At 39.4% G+C, this 16,620-nt stretch overlaps 1 protein-coding gene across 2 annotated transcripts in view; it reads right to left on the bottom strand.

The window, feature by feature from the left end:
- The window catches only part of rims2a (regulating synaptic membrane exocytosis 2a), an 830,253-nt gene that overhangs the window by 667,770 nt on the left and 145,863 nt on the right, over positions 1–16,620 (bottom strand). For both annotated transcript variants that reach the window (XM_052023914.1, XM_052023913.1), the window contains exons 2-3: positions 5,973–6,005; positions 5,486–5,572 (exon numbers count right to left, since the gene is read on the bottom strand). In XM_052023914.1, the coding sequence (XP_051879874.1) occupies positions 5,486–5,572; positions 5,973–6,005 (120 nt within the window). The remainder of the gene's footprint in view (positions 1–5,485; positions 5,573–5,972; positions 6,006–16,620) is intronic.

Genomic DNA, 16,620 nt, shown 5'->3' with positions numbered 1-16,620 from the left:
CTTGAAGCATTGAAATTTGTGGCAATGATTCATAAGAACATATGAATTAATAGCAGTTGCAGTCCACTCTGCCTCTTGAGCTTGCTCTATCATTTAATAAAATCATGGCTGATCTGACGGTAACCTCATCTGCATATCCCTGATGTAAACTGTCACATGTCCTCACTTTGCTTTCAAGCGTCCATCTCCCTCTGCCTGAAAAATATTCAAAGATTGCTTCTACCGCCCTTCAGGGAAGTTCCAAAGGCTCAAAACACTCTGGGGGAAGAAACAAAAGTGCCTCCTCTATGTCTTCAATGGGCAACCTCTTAATTTTAAATAGCAACCTAGTCATAGGGGATTTTGGATAATTAAGACTAAAGCAACAACTATTTCATTTGCCACTTCTCTTAAGACCCTAGGATGAAGTCTGCAACTCTAACGATTTGCTCAGTAGAGCTTCTGTAGAGATAATAATTTTCCTGTTTCCCTTCCTTCCAATTTCCAACTTCTGGGATATATCTTGTATCTGCTGCAATAAAGACTGATGCAAAATACTGTTTAATCTGCCATCTCCTTGTTTTCCATTATTAATTTCCTAGCCTCACTTTCTATTCCCTACTGGGTAGGAAATTCCAGGTTATCAACAATGGAAAAATCCTGATAGGTTTCCAATTCAGGACAACATGTGACTGAAGTTAAAATTTCCCCACAGCATTAATATTATGTGCTGTGTTGAAATAACCTTGAGTTCCTGTAGATAGTTTGCACTACGGTCTCTGAACACCAATGATGGTGGAGATCAAGTCCAGTGGAAGATCACTGATCAACTGAGCTTACTCTATCCTGGTTTATTTTACTAAAAGTGTAAAAAAAAATCAGTACAATGTGTACAGTTCACTTCATAATCCAGTGGAGTAAATTTTGTGAATGTTGCTGCAGTACCACTCATCCAAACAAATGAAGTGTATTCCATCACAATCCTGCCTTTGTACATGGTTGAGAAGCTATGATAATTCTGAAGGTGTATCATTCACCACAAACGCAAGTGCACTTTATCAACTGTAGCTCTCCAGTGAAGCAGACACAGTTGGACAACTGCTGAAAATCAACCTTCTTTGCATCCACCCGAAGTAAATGTCATTTGAGAGCTCATCTTTCTACCCCTTGCAAATCCATTTCAATGTGATTTGCCTCCTCTGATATTTGAATTGTAAAATCATAGAAAGTCACAGCCCAGCAGAATACTTTACTCATTATTGCCATCAAACTTTCCAGTTACAATATATCACCTGAATGTCTGAGCACTTTTCAATCCAATGACAACATCTGCCTCAACCAAGCTTTCAATTCCAGATATCCTGTAGATATAAAAAAGTTCAACTCCCCACTAATCCTTTTCCCAATTGCCTTAAATTTAAGCCCTCAACCCTCTCCCCACAGTACACTGTACACTGATATTTGACCTCTCAGTCAGTACATTTTAATCAAAACTTGACTAATTCATGCCAAACACCAAACTTGTAGCATTTGATTTCACACTGATGATTCTTTGCAGTTAACAGCAGTATGGACAGACTTCAGACATTAAATATCTTTGAAATTTCCTTAAAAAAAAATTCCAAATTGGTACTTTGCCAACAAAATGCAAATATAGTGCTCACCACATATAATGCTTTATAAAACATTAAACAGTACAATAAATTTAGGTTAATTTCATTCTCCAGTGGGAATGATATTCATAGCGAGTGCCTCTCAGGAAGTTAGAAGTCTGCAGCCTGTGATCTTCAAAGCAATCCTTTCAATGGGCATAAAGGCAGAGGTTGCACATTTGTGCTTTCCTCAGTTGGACTCACTGCAAATGGTATTCTCCATGGAGACAGCTGATTATAGAATCACAATATATATTTTATTCATTGTACTCTAAGCAGAATTGATCTTTATTTCAAATGCTATATTCTTCCATTGCTCATCATTTATTATTTTCAGTATCAATTAATATGTTACAGTGACTTGCTATGATTTTTCAGAACGCAAAGCTTGCAAAGGATCAAATGTTAGGATAGAACTAACATCACGAGTTTACATCAATGTATAAAATTAACTTTACAATGCCACAACATATTCTCCAGTCTAAAAGAGTAACATGAAGAATTGGCAGAGCTGTATAAATGGAGGTAATAAATTTTTCATGAATCCCAGTGGTCTGGCTGAATGATCCTGGTGATGAATTAATTTTGTCTTCACCTTCTCCCTGTGAAGCACTCAAAACATACTCCTCACAGCAAATGCAAGAGGGTGTACGCATGCACATCACAAAATGTAAATGCGGAATTTTAAAAGATGAGGTTACTCAGTGAGGAATCTCACCTGACAAAAGTATAGATTAAAAACCCATTGGCAACTAACATACCTGGATTTTAATTTTCTGATGATTAAAATAAAAAAGGTCATTGTCTTACAAAAATGTACCTTAAACATTGAGTGTAACATAAAGATATTTTTGGTAGAAAGCTAATGGAAATTGCTCTCTTTGACCTTGCAAGTTAAATTCCTGGAACTCAATGTCTGAAAGTTTTTGTCTGCTTTATATTACTGATATCAATGATCTGAGGAGTTCGTGGGTACTTCACGATTTGGTCAAAACCTTCAACAATTATTCTGTTGATTTCACTATCCTGATTTTTGACTTTGCTACAAAACTATATCAAAAGTAGTTAATTCGGGCCACTCTCAGGACTAGACTTTCTAGATTGGATAGAAAAATGGGAAACCTAGATTTTTCTGCAGTAGGTTTGAGGAGAGAACTACAGAACTAAAGGCATGTCCATTAATTGTAGATTCGGGGAAGATCCAGGAACCAGAATTGGAGCAGTGAAGATTTCTTGGAGGTTTTAGAGCTGGAAGAGATTGCAGAGTTAGAGAGCGGTGAGGCCATAGAAGGATTTACAAGGCTTAATTATTGCTTAATTAGGAGCCAATGTATCACTGGAATAGTGTATGAATGGGACAGTAGAATTTAGGGCATGGGAAACAGTGATAGATTACCTCTATTTTGTTTCAGAGTGAGACTCTTCAGTTAGGGATGTATTGGAAATATCAAGTTTGGATGTACAAAGGCATGAATATTAACAAGTCTGCTGAGTAACTGATGAGCCAAGGCAGGCAGACAGGGCAATGCTATGGAAAAAACATGGGCCAAGGTGCAAAAACCTCTGGTTTACTTTCAGACAGCTGCCAGTGAGATGGATGGAGTCATTGACCAGGGAACATAGTTGTTATGGGGACTGAAGACAAAAGCTTTCTTCTTCCCAATACTTTGTTAGCAGAAATGTTAGATATGTTAGATCATTCATAATGGATGTCAGGCAAGGAATCTGACAAAAAGGGACAATGAAATGATCAAGAAGAACGACGATGATGTAGGGCTAGGTGTCGCAAGTATACACATGGAAGCTGATGCTGAGTTTCCAGACAAAGTTAGCAAGGGACAAGATGCTGATGAGAAATAATAGGTGGGCAAGGATGGATCCTTGGGAGGCAGAGATAACAGAGCAAGCAGAGGAAGAGAAATCATCCCACATAATTCTATGACTACAGTCAGGTAGGTAAGGCGGAATCAGACGAGTCTGCTTTCACCTAGCTGAAAAATGATGGAGAAGCTGAGGAAGAGAATGGTGTGATTAACTATGTGAAAGGCTGAGGAGAATGAAAGAGAAAAGTTATATCACAATCCAAAAGAATGTCATTAATGAATTTTATAATAATTAAAACAACATTGAACATGCACCGGATGGAAGATACATATAACCCGACTGCAAAAAGGTATCTATGTCGGTTGCCCGAACAAACAGCAAGGTCCCAACTTTAATCTGCAGTTTCTGTTGACAGAGCTGATTTCATTAGGATGCTAATACCGACTTCAGGAACTAGAGACAAATTAGGCAGGATTCCTCATTCTAAACCAGCACCTTTTATTCAAATGTAAGGACAAGATTGGTGTTGACTACGATGCCTCCCACAATGAACTTATCCATTTATATGCACACAAACGAGATGAATAATTTGCTTTAAGAAATGTACCACAATCTACCAGCAAGGTACCAGATTCTTCAGGAGAAAAGTAGTGGGGAAAAAATTCTCATTTACAAAATACCCTGTCAGTTTTCTCAGAAATGCATCCAAGTATCAAGTTCTGATGAGACAACCAAGGGTGAATGTTATTTTATCATCTTTCTCATTTGGATGATTACAGATTAGGCATGTACTCAACGTACAACATCTGTTGCTCCCAGACCCAATAAATTAGCACAAAACAGATGTATTCATTCATATCCACTACATCACCAGTAATCAGATCACCAGACACACGCAAAAATGCAGATTCAGACAAAAACACAGACACACACAAACTCAGATGCACACATAAACACAGACACCAAAAGATTATTAAAAAATTCTCACAATCAATAGCTTAAAAAACATGTTAAATGACCTACCTTTGTGGTGGCAATCACTCCCAGGTACAGGTACCTGTCATCATTAGCAAACTGAAAACACTGGTACCACAGAAAATTAGGCTGTGGCTGTGCAGGCAGGCATTCTTTCTCTTCAAATGTGGATACGTTTTTTTTAAAAAGTCACATCTATCTCTTACTAGAGAAAGCATAGTCTTTCCCCCTTCATATCCTAATTGTATTACAAAATAGATTTAGATTTCCATTTTGAGGCTTATCACCAGATAAATGGCAATTGTCCAAGTACAGTATGGTTTTACCTTTCAGACCAAAATATTTTAATCATCTTTCATTTTGATATGTAATGCAAGTATTTGTGTCTCAAGTAAGTATTTCAGTTATAGGTTTGAGACTGTAATAATAATAAATATTGCAGAATGTCATTTGTTGTTATTTAAATAAGCAGGGTTTCACTGTATACAACTTGATCTAAAGTTATTTAATTTTGTAGCACTGATGGTCAAAAATTTGGAATGATTACATTAACATATTTTTTGAAAATAATTCAGTTGATTAGCTGGATGATGTACAATAAATGTGTTGAACCCCGACTGGAAAAAATCTTCACTGATCAGCTTTCTCTGTTTTTTCGGAATTTCAGAAACAGTAGGCTTCCAGAATCCTACACATAATATGTACTAAGGTAACAGGCTGTCTTCATAAACCAAAAGATATAATAAAAGTGCTAACATCCAGTTGCATAACTTCATGGCATTGCAAAGTCTACAAGAGGTGGTGGACTGATAGCTGATTGACCATTTTCCTATTATTGATTTTATTAATTACATGCAATTTAAAAAAAACTTAAAAGTGTGCATTTAAATGTAGAGGAAAACAAAGCATATAGTGCGAATACACACAGTAAATAAATCATATTAAGGTTCAGTAATTATATGTGACCAAACATGATGTTCCAGTGTCACACATGGCCATTATGACAGAGAAAGTTAAAAGCACCAAAGTGAAACTATATACAGCAGCTTACTTACGCCTGGGGTTCCTTCTCATTTTGTTGTTTTTGCTGTGGCTGAAGAACGTTATTTACCAGTTCAGTGATCCCACTAAAGGGAAACCACCTGTTTAAATAAGCAAATAATGTGACTGAACAACGAAACAAATCACTTAATCGTTGGCCTCAGTGTCTTTGCACCTAAACAACACAGCAAGATAGAAAAGCTACAGCCAAATGGGAATGAGAGTTGCAATCAGATCCAGCAAGTAACAATGTAGGACAATGTTATACCAGCTAATGTTTAACCAATCCAAATGCAGGGAGCAAAAAAAGCTACAACCAGTCTGGATGTGGATGATGTAAGAAGCTGCAGCCAGCTCTCTTACAGCCAATCAGGAAGCAAAATGATGCACTACAGCTGCAGCCAAATTATCAAGAGTAGCTAACACCTAGAAAGTGCAGAAAGGGCAATACACTGCAAGGTAAAGTTTCCAAGCTCACTATATTTGGAAATTATTACTTACTGTGGCTGTTGAGGTTTTTGTTCTTCTTTGACCCTAAAAAACAAGTTCCACAACTCAATGCAGGATAAAGCAAAAATTAAAAATTTAAATCAAACTATTAAGGTTCTGGAATCGTATGGTTTTAGGCAAATACAATGAGGCAAATACAAATGTCTTAGAAAATAGTTCTTAACTTTTGTCAAGAAGGGCTCAACATTCCCTTTTTCCTGCACTCAAGTTCTATCTGCAACTTCAGTCACAATTGGGAATTGTATCCAGTTACCTCCAATTATCAAAGGAAATTTAAGAAGTTTCCACTTGAGGTCAAGTTTGTAAGTGACAGGAGAAGGAGGAATGGATCAATTCATGCTCTCTGACAGGACTCAAAGGGTACAGTGTACCCCACAGAACACGCAAGTAAGACCCTCTTCAGTCAGGACTTATCCATATGCATGGAAAAGTTGATAATATTTTTTGGCTGGTAGAGGAAGGCATCATTGAAAGTAAAATGAAACAGCCAAATGGAACAAAAACCACTCACAGCTAAACTAACTTCTTACAAATTCAGATTACTAAAAATCTATTAGACGTTCTGCCAATGTGCCCTGATAAAATTAAATCATATCATAATTTGAGTTTTATTGTATATGAACATGTCAGATCCATCCCTGCCCAACCTTGCACTTGCTGAGGAGAATTAAGGAAATAAAGAGAGATTTTCTGAATACCTGATTAATCTCAAGTGTCAGAATCTGGAGGCATTTACTGTCATATTGATCTATATTGATTGGAGTTTTGTTTCAAAATGTTAGATTACAAATTCATCCTCAATCACAATGAAGCTGCATTTTAGAAGCAGGGGACCATGTACCGTAGAGATTACATTGCATATTCTGTGCATGCAACCACATTTAAATTTTCTACACCTAGGAATCTATCCAGCATAGTAAAACAAGTTAAAAGTCATTTATTTGTAATACAAATGTGATTTAAAGCATGGAGTTCACGGTCACTTGTAGCAGAACTTTCTGTTAGCAAACATACCTGAAATCCTGAACAATATTTTTTTCATCCATTATGCAGGTTCTTTATTTTTTAAAAAAATTGCTATTGGACTCACAGTAAACCTTACTTAAAAACCTTTAAAGTCAGATGTTGGAATCACAGGTTATTTAAATGCCACTTTACAACAGCAACTTCTCTCACTTGAGCACACTGCCACAAGAATGAGGAAAAAAAATCAGTAAAGCAGAAAGTCCTGGAAGCAGGTAAGCAGGTCAGGTAGCATCTATGAAAAGAGAAACAGAGTTAACATTTCAGGTCGAAGACAGATTCATTCTGAAGAAGGGTCTTCAACCTGAAATGTTTACTGTCTTTCTACATGTGTTGCTTTCCCTGCTGAGTGCAGCATTTTCTGTTTATTTCACGTTTCCAGCATCTGCAGTTTTTTTATAATTTTTATTTTGTAAAAAGAAAGATGGTGTTACCCTTCCTTTTGCCTTCTTCCAAGTAAAGTTTCTTTTCCCTTTTATAAAAATCTACAGGCTGAAAGAAAGTCCATGTTTATAATGTTGCTATAAAGGATAGTTCGAGAAACTCCGAAGTAGTAACCTAGTTATATGGTTCACAATGTGTCAAATTGCAAGGGTAAGACTCTTAAAACTCATAATTGTCATCTGAAGAGGAAACTTAATTCACTTCAGAATATCACGTACTGAAGGGAATATGTTTTTTTTTAGTTGGGTCTTAGTGCACTCAGCAGTGTCATGTTGTTCAATGGCCATACTGTACAAACAATGGTTGAACCACAGTGATTGGAAATTAATCAAAATATAAGATGATTATTAGGAACAATCTAATCTCAGTGTATCCAATGGAGGATGTAATAGATATGTAATTATAATTATAAAATAGTATTTTAATTAGTGCTCAATTCAAATGCCACAATTCGTAAAATTCAGAACAGTTTTCTCACTGTACCCATTATGTAGATGCAGTCTATAGGGTTGGCATTATTGTGTTACGAATAGGTTTGGTGCACTTTCACTTTTTGCTTTAGCACTTGGGGATGATATTCTAAATATGGATGGCCCTGTGCTTATGTCTTTACTGTAAGATATCACCCAGATTGCAGAATTAATGAGAAATAGTATACCATAAATTACGTCAAAGTAATGATAATACAGAATTTATTACATTTTTTAAATTCTTACCCAAACCCTTCAATAATATGTTCTGAACTTCTTAATTCATGTATTACCCTAAAAAAAAATCCTACACAAAATAGGGTATATTAGCATTTGGAAAATTATATACATAAACACTCATAATACTTTAAATCTGTACTGATTGCTACCCAATAAAGAATTATCATTACAAACTGTATTGTTAATAGGTCAACCATGGGATTAAAATATTGCTAATCAGAATATCAATATCATTGCCCACTTAAAATGAAGAAAGGTAGTAATTTTGCACATTTAAAGAAGAAGTTAGATCCCAGCATCATGATCTCTCAGAGTAGTTAACGTGTTAAAGAGACTACTTAGTGCTGTTTCTGCTGTGACGGTTGGTTCACTGGCAACAGACTAAGCTACCATTTTACCTTTAATTATGATGCAAGCAAATGAATTAGAGGATGAGGTATATAGAAACAAGTCCATGATAGTGTGCAGTGAGGATGGTAAGAAGGACAGGCAGGTGAAAAGTCAGGATAATTTGCTGAACAATAGAATTACAACAAAATCTGTAGCAGATACTGGACTAAATGTACTATATTTAAATGCACGTAGCATTAGGACTAAAGTAGATGACCTAGTGGCACAACTACAGATTAATAAATACGACATTATGGCAATCACTGGGGCATGGCTTTATGACGGATGTGATTGGGAACTAAATGTCCAGGGGTACACAGTGTATAGGAAGGCAGAGGGGGTGGTGTGGCCGTGACGGTTAGTAACGATATAAAATCAATAGAAAGGAAGGACATTGGGTTAGAAGAGGTGGAATCCTTATGGGTGGAGCTAGGAAATAGCAAGGGTAAAAGGGCAATAGTAGCAGTTATATATAGGCCCCCTAACAGCAGTCAGGATGTGGACTAAAAGTTGTAGTTAGAAATAGAAAAAGCGCGTCAAACTGACATTAAGATAATTATGGGGGATTTTAACATGAAGGTGGACTGGGAAATCCAGCAAGGCAGTAGATCTCAGGAAAGTGAGTTTGTGGAATGTCTACAGGATGGCTTTCTGGAGCAACTTGTTGAAGAGCCCACCAGGGGATCGGCTGTTTTGGATTGGGTGCTGTTTAACGAACCAGAGGTGATTAGGGAACTAAAGGTAAAGGAACCATTAGGAACTAGTGATCACAATATGATTGAATTCAGTTTCAAATTTGAGAAGGAGAAGCAAATAACTGGTGTATCAATATTTCAGTGGAACGAAAGGAAATTATAGTGGCATGAGAGAGCAGCTGGCCCAAATTGATTGGAAAATTAAGCTAGCTGGAGGGACGGCAGAGATGGATGGAATTTCTACAAGAAATAAGGAAAATGCAGGATAGATATATTCCAAGAAAAAAGGTTTTGAATGGAAAAAAGGCACAAATGTGGATAACGAGAGAGGTGAAGGCTAAAATAAGAGCAAAAGAGAGGGCATACAAGGAAACAAAAATTAGTGGGAAAACAGAAGACTGGGAAACTTTTAAAAGCCTGCAGAAAGAAACTAAGAAGGTCATTAGGAAAGAAAAGATGAATTATGAAAGAAAGTTGGCAGATAACATTCGAAATGATACTAAGAGTTTTTTTAAATATATAAGGAGTAAAAGAGAGACACGGGTTGATATAGGACCAATCGATAATGGTGCGGGAGAGATTATAATGGATGATAAACAGATGGCAGAGGAACTAAATGAGTATTTTGCATCGGTCTTAACTGTGGAGGACATCAGCAATATACCGGATAGTCAGGGGTCTCAAGGAATGGAACTGAGTTCAGTTAAGATTACTAGAGAGAAGGTGCTAGGAAAGCTAAATGGACTAAAGACTGATAAGTCTTCCGGACCGGATGAGGGGCATCCCTGGGTTCTGAAGGAGGTTGCTTTAGAGATTGCGGAGGCACTGGTGATAATTTTCCAGGAATCGATAGACTCCAGCATGGTTCCGGAGGACTGGAGGGTTGCAAATGTGCTTCCCCTGTATAAGAAAGGTGGAAGGCAGCATAAAGGAAATTACAGACCTATTAGTCTGACGTCAGTGGTGGGAAAGTTATTAGAATCGATCCTCAAGGATGAGGTGATGGAATATCTAGAGGTGCGAGGCAAGATAGGTCCTAGCCAACATGGTTTCATGAAGGGAAGATCCTGCCTGACCAACCTATTGGAGTTTTTTGAGGAAATCTCAGGCAGGGTGGATAAGGGAGAGGCGGTAGATGTTGTGTATTTAGACTTTCAAAAGGCCTTCGACAAGGTGCCACACAAGAGGTCATGGAATTACAGGTAGGATAACAGAATGGGTGGAGCATTGGCTGGTTGGCAGAAAGCAAAGGGTGGGAATAAAAGGATCCTGTTCTGGTTGGCTACTCGTTACTAGTGGTGTTCCGCAGGGGTCGGTGTTGGGGCCGCTTCTTTTTACTCTGTACATTAACGATTTGGATGATGGAGTAAATGGTTTTGTGGCTAAGTTTGCAGATGACACCAAGATAGGTGGAGGAGTAGGGAGCATTGAGGAGACAGGAAGGTTGCAGAGAGACCTAGATAGTTTAGGAGAATGGGCAAGGAAATGGCAGATGAGATTCAATGTTGAGAAACGTGCAGTTGTACACTTTGGAAACAGAAATAAACGGGCAGATTATTATCTAGAAGGGGAGAAAATTCAAAGTACAGAAGTACAAAGGGACTTGGGGGTACTCGTGCAGGATACCCTAAAGGTTAACCATCAGGTCGGATCGGCGGTAAGGTAAGCAAATGCTACGTTGGCATTCATTTCGAGAGGTATAGTGTATAAAAGTAAGGAAGTGTTGATGAGGCTCTATGGGGCACTAGTGAGGCCTCATTTGGAATACTGTGTACAGTTTTGGGCCCCATATCTTAGGAAGGACGTGCTGATGTTGGAGATGGTTCAGAGGAGATTTACAAGGATGATTCCCGGAATGAAAGGGCTTACGTATGATAAGCGTTTGTCGGCTCTTGGACTGTACTCACTGGAGTACAGTAGAATGAGAGGGGACCTCATAGAAACATTTAAAATGTTGAAAGGACTGGACAGAGTAGATGTGGCCAAGCTGTTTTTCCTTGGTGGGTGAGTCCAGGACCAGAGGGCACAATCTTAGAATTAGAGGGTACAGGTTTAAAACAGAGATGAGGAGAAATTTCTTTAGCCAGAGGGTAGTGAATTTATGGAATTCCTTTCCACGTACAGCAGTGGAGGCCCGATCATTGGAGGCGTTTAAGGAGGAGATAGATAGATATCTAATTAGTCGGGGTATCAAGGGATATGGGGATAAGGCCGGAAATTGGGGTTAGAATAGATTTTTTCTGCTCATGGAGCAGACTTCCCCCCCCCCCCCCCATTTCTCATTTCTTTTTTCTTTTTCCCCTTTTCTTTGGAGCAGACTCGATGGGCCAAATGGCCTACTTCTGCTCCCTCATCTTGTGATCTTGTGAACTCTCTCCATGTTGTGAGGCATTAACCTTGTGCCTCCAACCACAATAAGTCTGAGCTGCATATTGCTTAGGACCCTCTTCTTGCAATATCTCTGCTCAATGGTCTACCATTTGCCATTTGCATTGAAAATGAAGGCTAAATGAAAGTGCTTCATTCAGCAGAACTATTTAAATCAGAGGTTTTCAACCTGTGGTCTGCAGACCCCTGGGGATTCACGGGGGGTTGCCAGGGGGTCCATGAGCAAGCCAAGAAAAAAATGGAAAAGCGACCTGTTACAAAGACGTAGCTTACTTGCTTGCTCCAGTTTTCCACTATTCAGAAAATCAGCCATATCTATTCTATCTGTTATAGGCGACAATCTTAGAGACTTAGACAGTGTTCTCTTCTGGCAAGCTGCTGCTTAATATTCGATTTGTGTAGTCAGAGTAGCCAGTAATGTTCACTACTCACGACTATTCTGTTGTGCACTGTAGTGTTAGCAAGACTAAGTGACGTTGTCGGTGTGCCTTAATAATATTGCTTACTTACCATGCATTTACGCCACAGTGACGTCACTGTTAAATGAAAAGTGAGCAAGCGTGTAAATTTTAGATTAGTTTTGATAATTTTGTTTATCAGTAATAGTAATTAAACTGTCCAGCGTGTATTGCTGAGTATGGAGACATTTCTGAAGAGAAAGGCTGACCAGAAACTGGAAGATTCTGATGACGAAGGAGATAAGGGTGACCGAAAGAGAAAACAACACAAGTACAATCCAGAATACATTTCATATGGCTTCATCGCAGTGGGGACAAATGTGGAGCAACCTCTCTGTGTTGTGTGTTTGCAAACACTGTCCAACAATGCGATGAAACCAGCGAAATTGAAGCGCCATTTAACAACAGTGCATCCAGATATTGCTAATAAGCCGAAGGAATATTTTGAGCGGCAAAAGGAGCTGCACCTCAAGCAGAAAGGCAAAATGACAGCCTGCGCCACTGTAAATGAGAAGGCTGTTTGTGCATCATATGTGGTAGCATTACGAATAGCACGTTCCAGAAAGCCTCACACAATTGGAGAAGAGCTTATACTGCCTCCAGCAGTAGATATGTGCGAAGTTGTACTAGGAAAAGAATCCAGTCAAAAACTGAAAGCCATTCCACTGTCTGATAACACAGTAAGCAGAAGAATTGGTGATATGGCGGAAGATATACAGAGCCAACTGATAGCACGTCTTCAGCAAGTCAGATTTGTGATTCAGCTCGATGAAAGTACTGATGTTGCCAGTGCTGCGCATTTGTTGGTTTATGTTCGATATTGCTGGGAAGGAGATGCTTTGGAAGACTTTTTGTTTTGCAAGGCGCTCCCAGGGCACACAACCGGTGAAGAACTTTTCCGTGTGCTTGACATTTGTTTTCTATGATCGGCATTGGCGTGGACACAGTGTATTGGAGTATGCATGGATGGTGCTGCCACAATGACGGGATGGAAGTCGGGTCTAGTCGCACAAGTGAAAGAAGTAGCTCCACATGTAGCAGCAACCCACTGCATGATTCACCATGAGGCTTTTGCTGCAAAGGATACGGATGAAAATCTTGCGGATGTGTTTTCCACGTGCATTAAAATCGTTAACTTTATCAAAGCCAGGCCTCTCAATCATTATTTGTTTGAAAACATATGCCGTGAAGTGGAAGCCGAGCATAAGCATTTGTTGCTACATACAGAAGTCAGATGGCTGTCATGAGGCCGCGTTGTGCAGCGTGTATATGAATTGCGAGATGAACTGCTCATTTTTCTAAATGAGCATAACGGATCATTGGCATAGTTCTTGACAGATGAGACATGGGTTGCCAGATTAGCTTATCTTGCAGATATTTTCAACATTTTGAACAGCTTAAATCTATCATTGCAAGGACCTGGCTCAAATGATCTGAAAATGCATGACAAAATCAATGTCTTCCAGAAAAAAACTCCATATCTGGAAGGGAAGATGTGAGCAAGGCATCTATGATATGTTTCCGTTGCTGGCTGACTTTCTGACAGTGAACGAGACTAAAACAGAGGCCATTGCCAGCACCATTTTGAACCATATTCAACAGCTGTCACATTATTTCTATGAGTATTTTGGCAACGATGACATGAGCATGTTTGATTGGATTCGAAATCCATTTGAATGCATACTTACTGATTTAACTGGACATGAACAAGAAGAATTGGCTGAACTGTCATCTGACAGGACTTTGCGCTTGCAGTTCAACCGAATGTCACCGTTGTCGTTCTGGATAGCATGTTCCCAGGAGTATCCACTGCTGTCCAGCAAAGCCGTCAATGTTCTGTTACCATTTGCAACCACTTACTTGTGCAAAATAGCATTTTCTGCAGTCACTGCCATGAAAACCAAATACAGATCAAGACTGAATATTGAGGATGACATACGCGTATGTGTATCGCACAAACCACCACGTTTGGACAAACTCTGCAGTGCAAAACAGGCACAATCTTCACATTGAACTGAACACTGAAAGACACCGCTGGTAATTATCAGTGATTGAAATAGTCACTATTTCAATAGGGCCTATGTGCAGTAATTTAAGTGTTGTCTGCATGAATTATCGATTGTTTGATTTTGTGGGCTTTGGGGGTCTGCCATCTAACAAGGACATGTTCTGGGGGGCCACAGCATGAAAAAGGTTGAAAACCACTGATTTAAATGACTCATACCAAACACTATACATAAAAGCCCTTTAATTTTGGGCAAAGGGAAAAGGTCAATTTAACTGAAAATTACTGAACAACGTATATTCTAAATAATTATCCCTTGTTTTTTTTGTTGTGCTAACTTCCCATGTGCACTTAACTTTGTCATGGTGAACCTCCTGTGGCTGCCATCTGGCAGCTGGAAAGTTGCCACTTTCCAGGGTGGGAGAAGTAGATGTTTGCGCTGGATGCCCATGATGAGCTCCTGCCCTTGAAGGATCAATTGCTAACTGTGATAATAAAAGAGAAAGCTGGCTGCCTGACACTGGCATGGACACTGCCTGAGAGCCAGTGATGGAAAGAGAAATTCTGACATCCTGTCAGAAGGCAGGACATTCAAATTCTGTAACGTCACTGGGATTTTAACAGCACCAGGCAAAAATCAATGTGCATTTCTGCAGATTGTACAATTGTCGCTGTAACTCCAAACCCCTGCCAATCTTGGCAAGTGCCTGCCAGAAAATAACTGCCTGCACCCTGTTGTTGTAGTCCTGAGAATCTCTCTTCTTCTGCAGAACAACAACGTGGTTACACTGGATATTGATCTGTCACTGGATCATTGCTAGCAGAGGTCTGATGAACTTGAATGAACCTCTGCGGAAACAGAAACCAGACCCACCAGCTGCTGAAATGCCAGTGGCTGGCATGATGATGTAGTGACATGTGCTCTCTCCATAACAACCTATTAGATGTCAGAAATGGACACTTCTGTTGTCTCTCCAATTCACATGTGCATTTGGACTGACGAGCCAGACAATGTACTAAGCATTGCACTGTACAGCCCCATAGCTATCTTCTGAATGCTTCCCTCACATGCTCCTTGTTTGATTTCTCTGGTCTGAACTCTTCTCTGGTTCCAGCAATGAGTCAACACAATAGATTTCCTTTCCCATCCACCTAACTGCATCTATTAGTGCCAAGTGTCTCCCTTCATAAAACACAGCCCCCAATATAGGTTCTGTGCTCATGGTGCCAGTGTCTGAACTGGCGCTAAAGTGGATATAGTTGCAGTAACAATCTGTGCTCTCCTACTCCCCTTCCTGTATCCTTCAAAGAGGAAGTGGATACATTTTTGAAAGACCAGGGAGCTGAGGGATTTGGAGAACTGTCACAGAAGAGGAGATGAGGCCTGGGGTAGATTAGCCATGATCATATTGAATGGCAGGGCAGGCTTTGAGGGACCAAGTGGCCTATTCCTGCTTTTGTTTTCTTCTGTTCTTATGGTCAAGGGATTCAGTGGCATGTCTTTGGACAGCCTTCAATGACAAGGGCAATCAGAATCAGATTTGTTTGTCACTGACATATGACGTGAAATTTGTTGTTTTGTGGCAGCAGCACAGTGCAAAGACATAAAAGTCAACAAATTACAAAACTAAATAGTGCAAAGAAAAGGAATAATGAAGTAGTGTTCACAGGTACATGGACCATTCAGAAATCTTATGGCGGAGGGGAAGAAGGAGAAGAAAAATATAGGATGGCTGAACTGAACTTATGTTCCCTTTTTAGAAAGGGCCCCAGTCCTTAATTCAGACAGTGTACTTGCTTCAGTAAGAAAAACAACGGGGCACTGATTCAATCTAATGTTCTGTTGAGAAGGAGAAAGAGTCCATTCTGCAAAAATAAAGCTACTTAGGTTATTCCCACTTCCTTCTCTGATTCCATAAATGTGTAGTTCATAGCTCCTCAATTTCTCATCCAGGTGGTTTTCAAGTATGACAATGCTTTCTGCCACCACTCACGTGATCAGTTCCAGGCCCATGCTACTCCTTCAGTGAGGAAAATCTCATCTCACCTCTCTAATCCACTAAGCAATTATTTTTAACATATGACTTTAGATTTCTTTATTAGTCTCATGTACAACAAAACACACAGTGAAATGCATCTTTTGCGTAGCATGTTCTGGGGTCAGCCCGCAAGTGTCACCACGCTTTCAGTGCCACCATAGCGTGCCTGCAACTTCCTAACCCGTACGTCTTTGGGAGGAAACCCACGCAGACACAGGGAGAACGTACAAACTTCTTACAGACAGCAGCCGGAATTGAATCCGGGATACTGGTGCTGTAATAGCATTAAGCTAACTGCTACACTACCGTGCCTGCCCCTACCACTTGGTCCACACCACTGTTTCCCTCCTGTTCAACCCATCTATGGCCCTCATAATTATTTGGATGTATGTAAATCTGTTCTCATTCTACTCTCCCCTCAGTCTACTTTCCCCTCAGCTAAACATTATCTCCTAATAACTAGTAAACTTGAAGCATCACAACATCT

This window comes from Pristis pectinata, chromosome 9 (assembly GCF_009764475.1).
Source record: "Pristis pectinata isolate sPriPec2 chromosome 9, sPriPec2.1.pri, whole genome shotgun sequence".
Classification (NCBI taxonomy): Eukaryota; Metazoa; Chordata; class Chondrichthyes; order Rhinopristiformes; family Pristidae; genus Pristis; species Pristis pectinata.
This window is presented reverse-complemented; position numbering and strand designations above follow the sequence as displayed.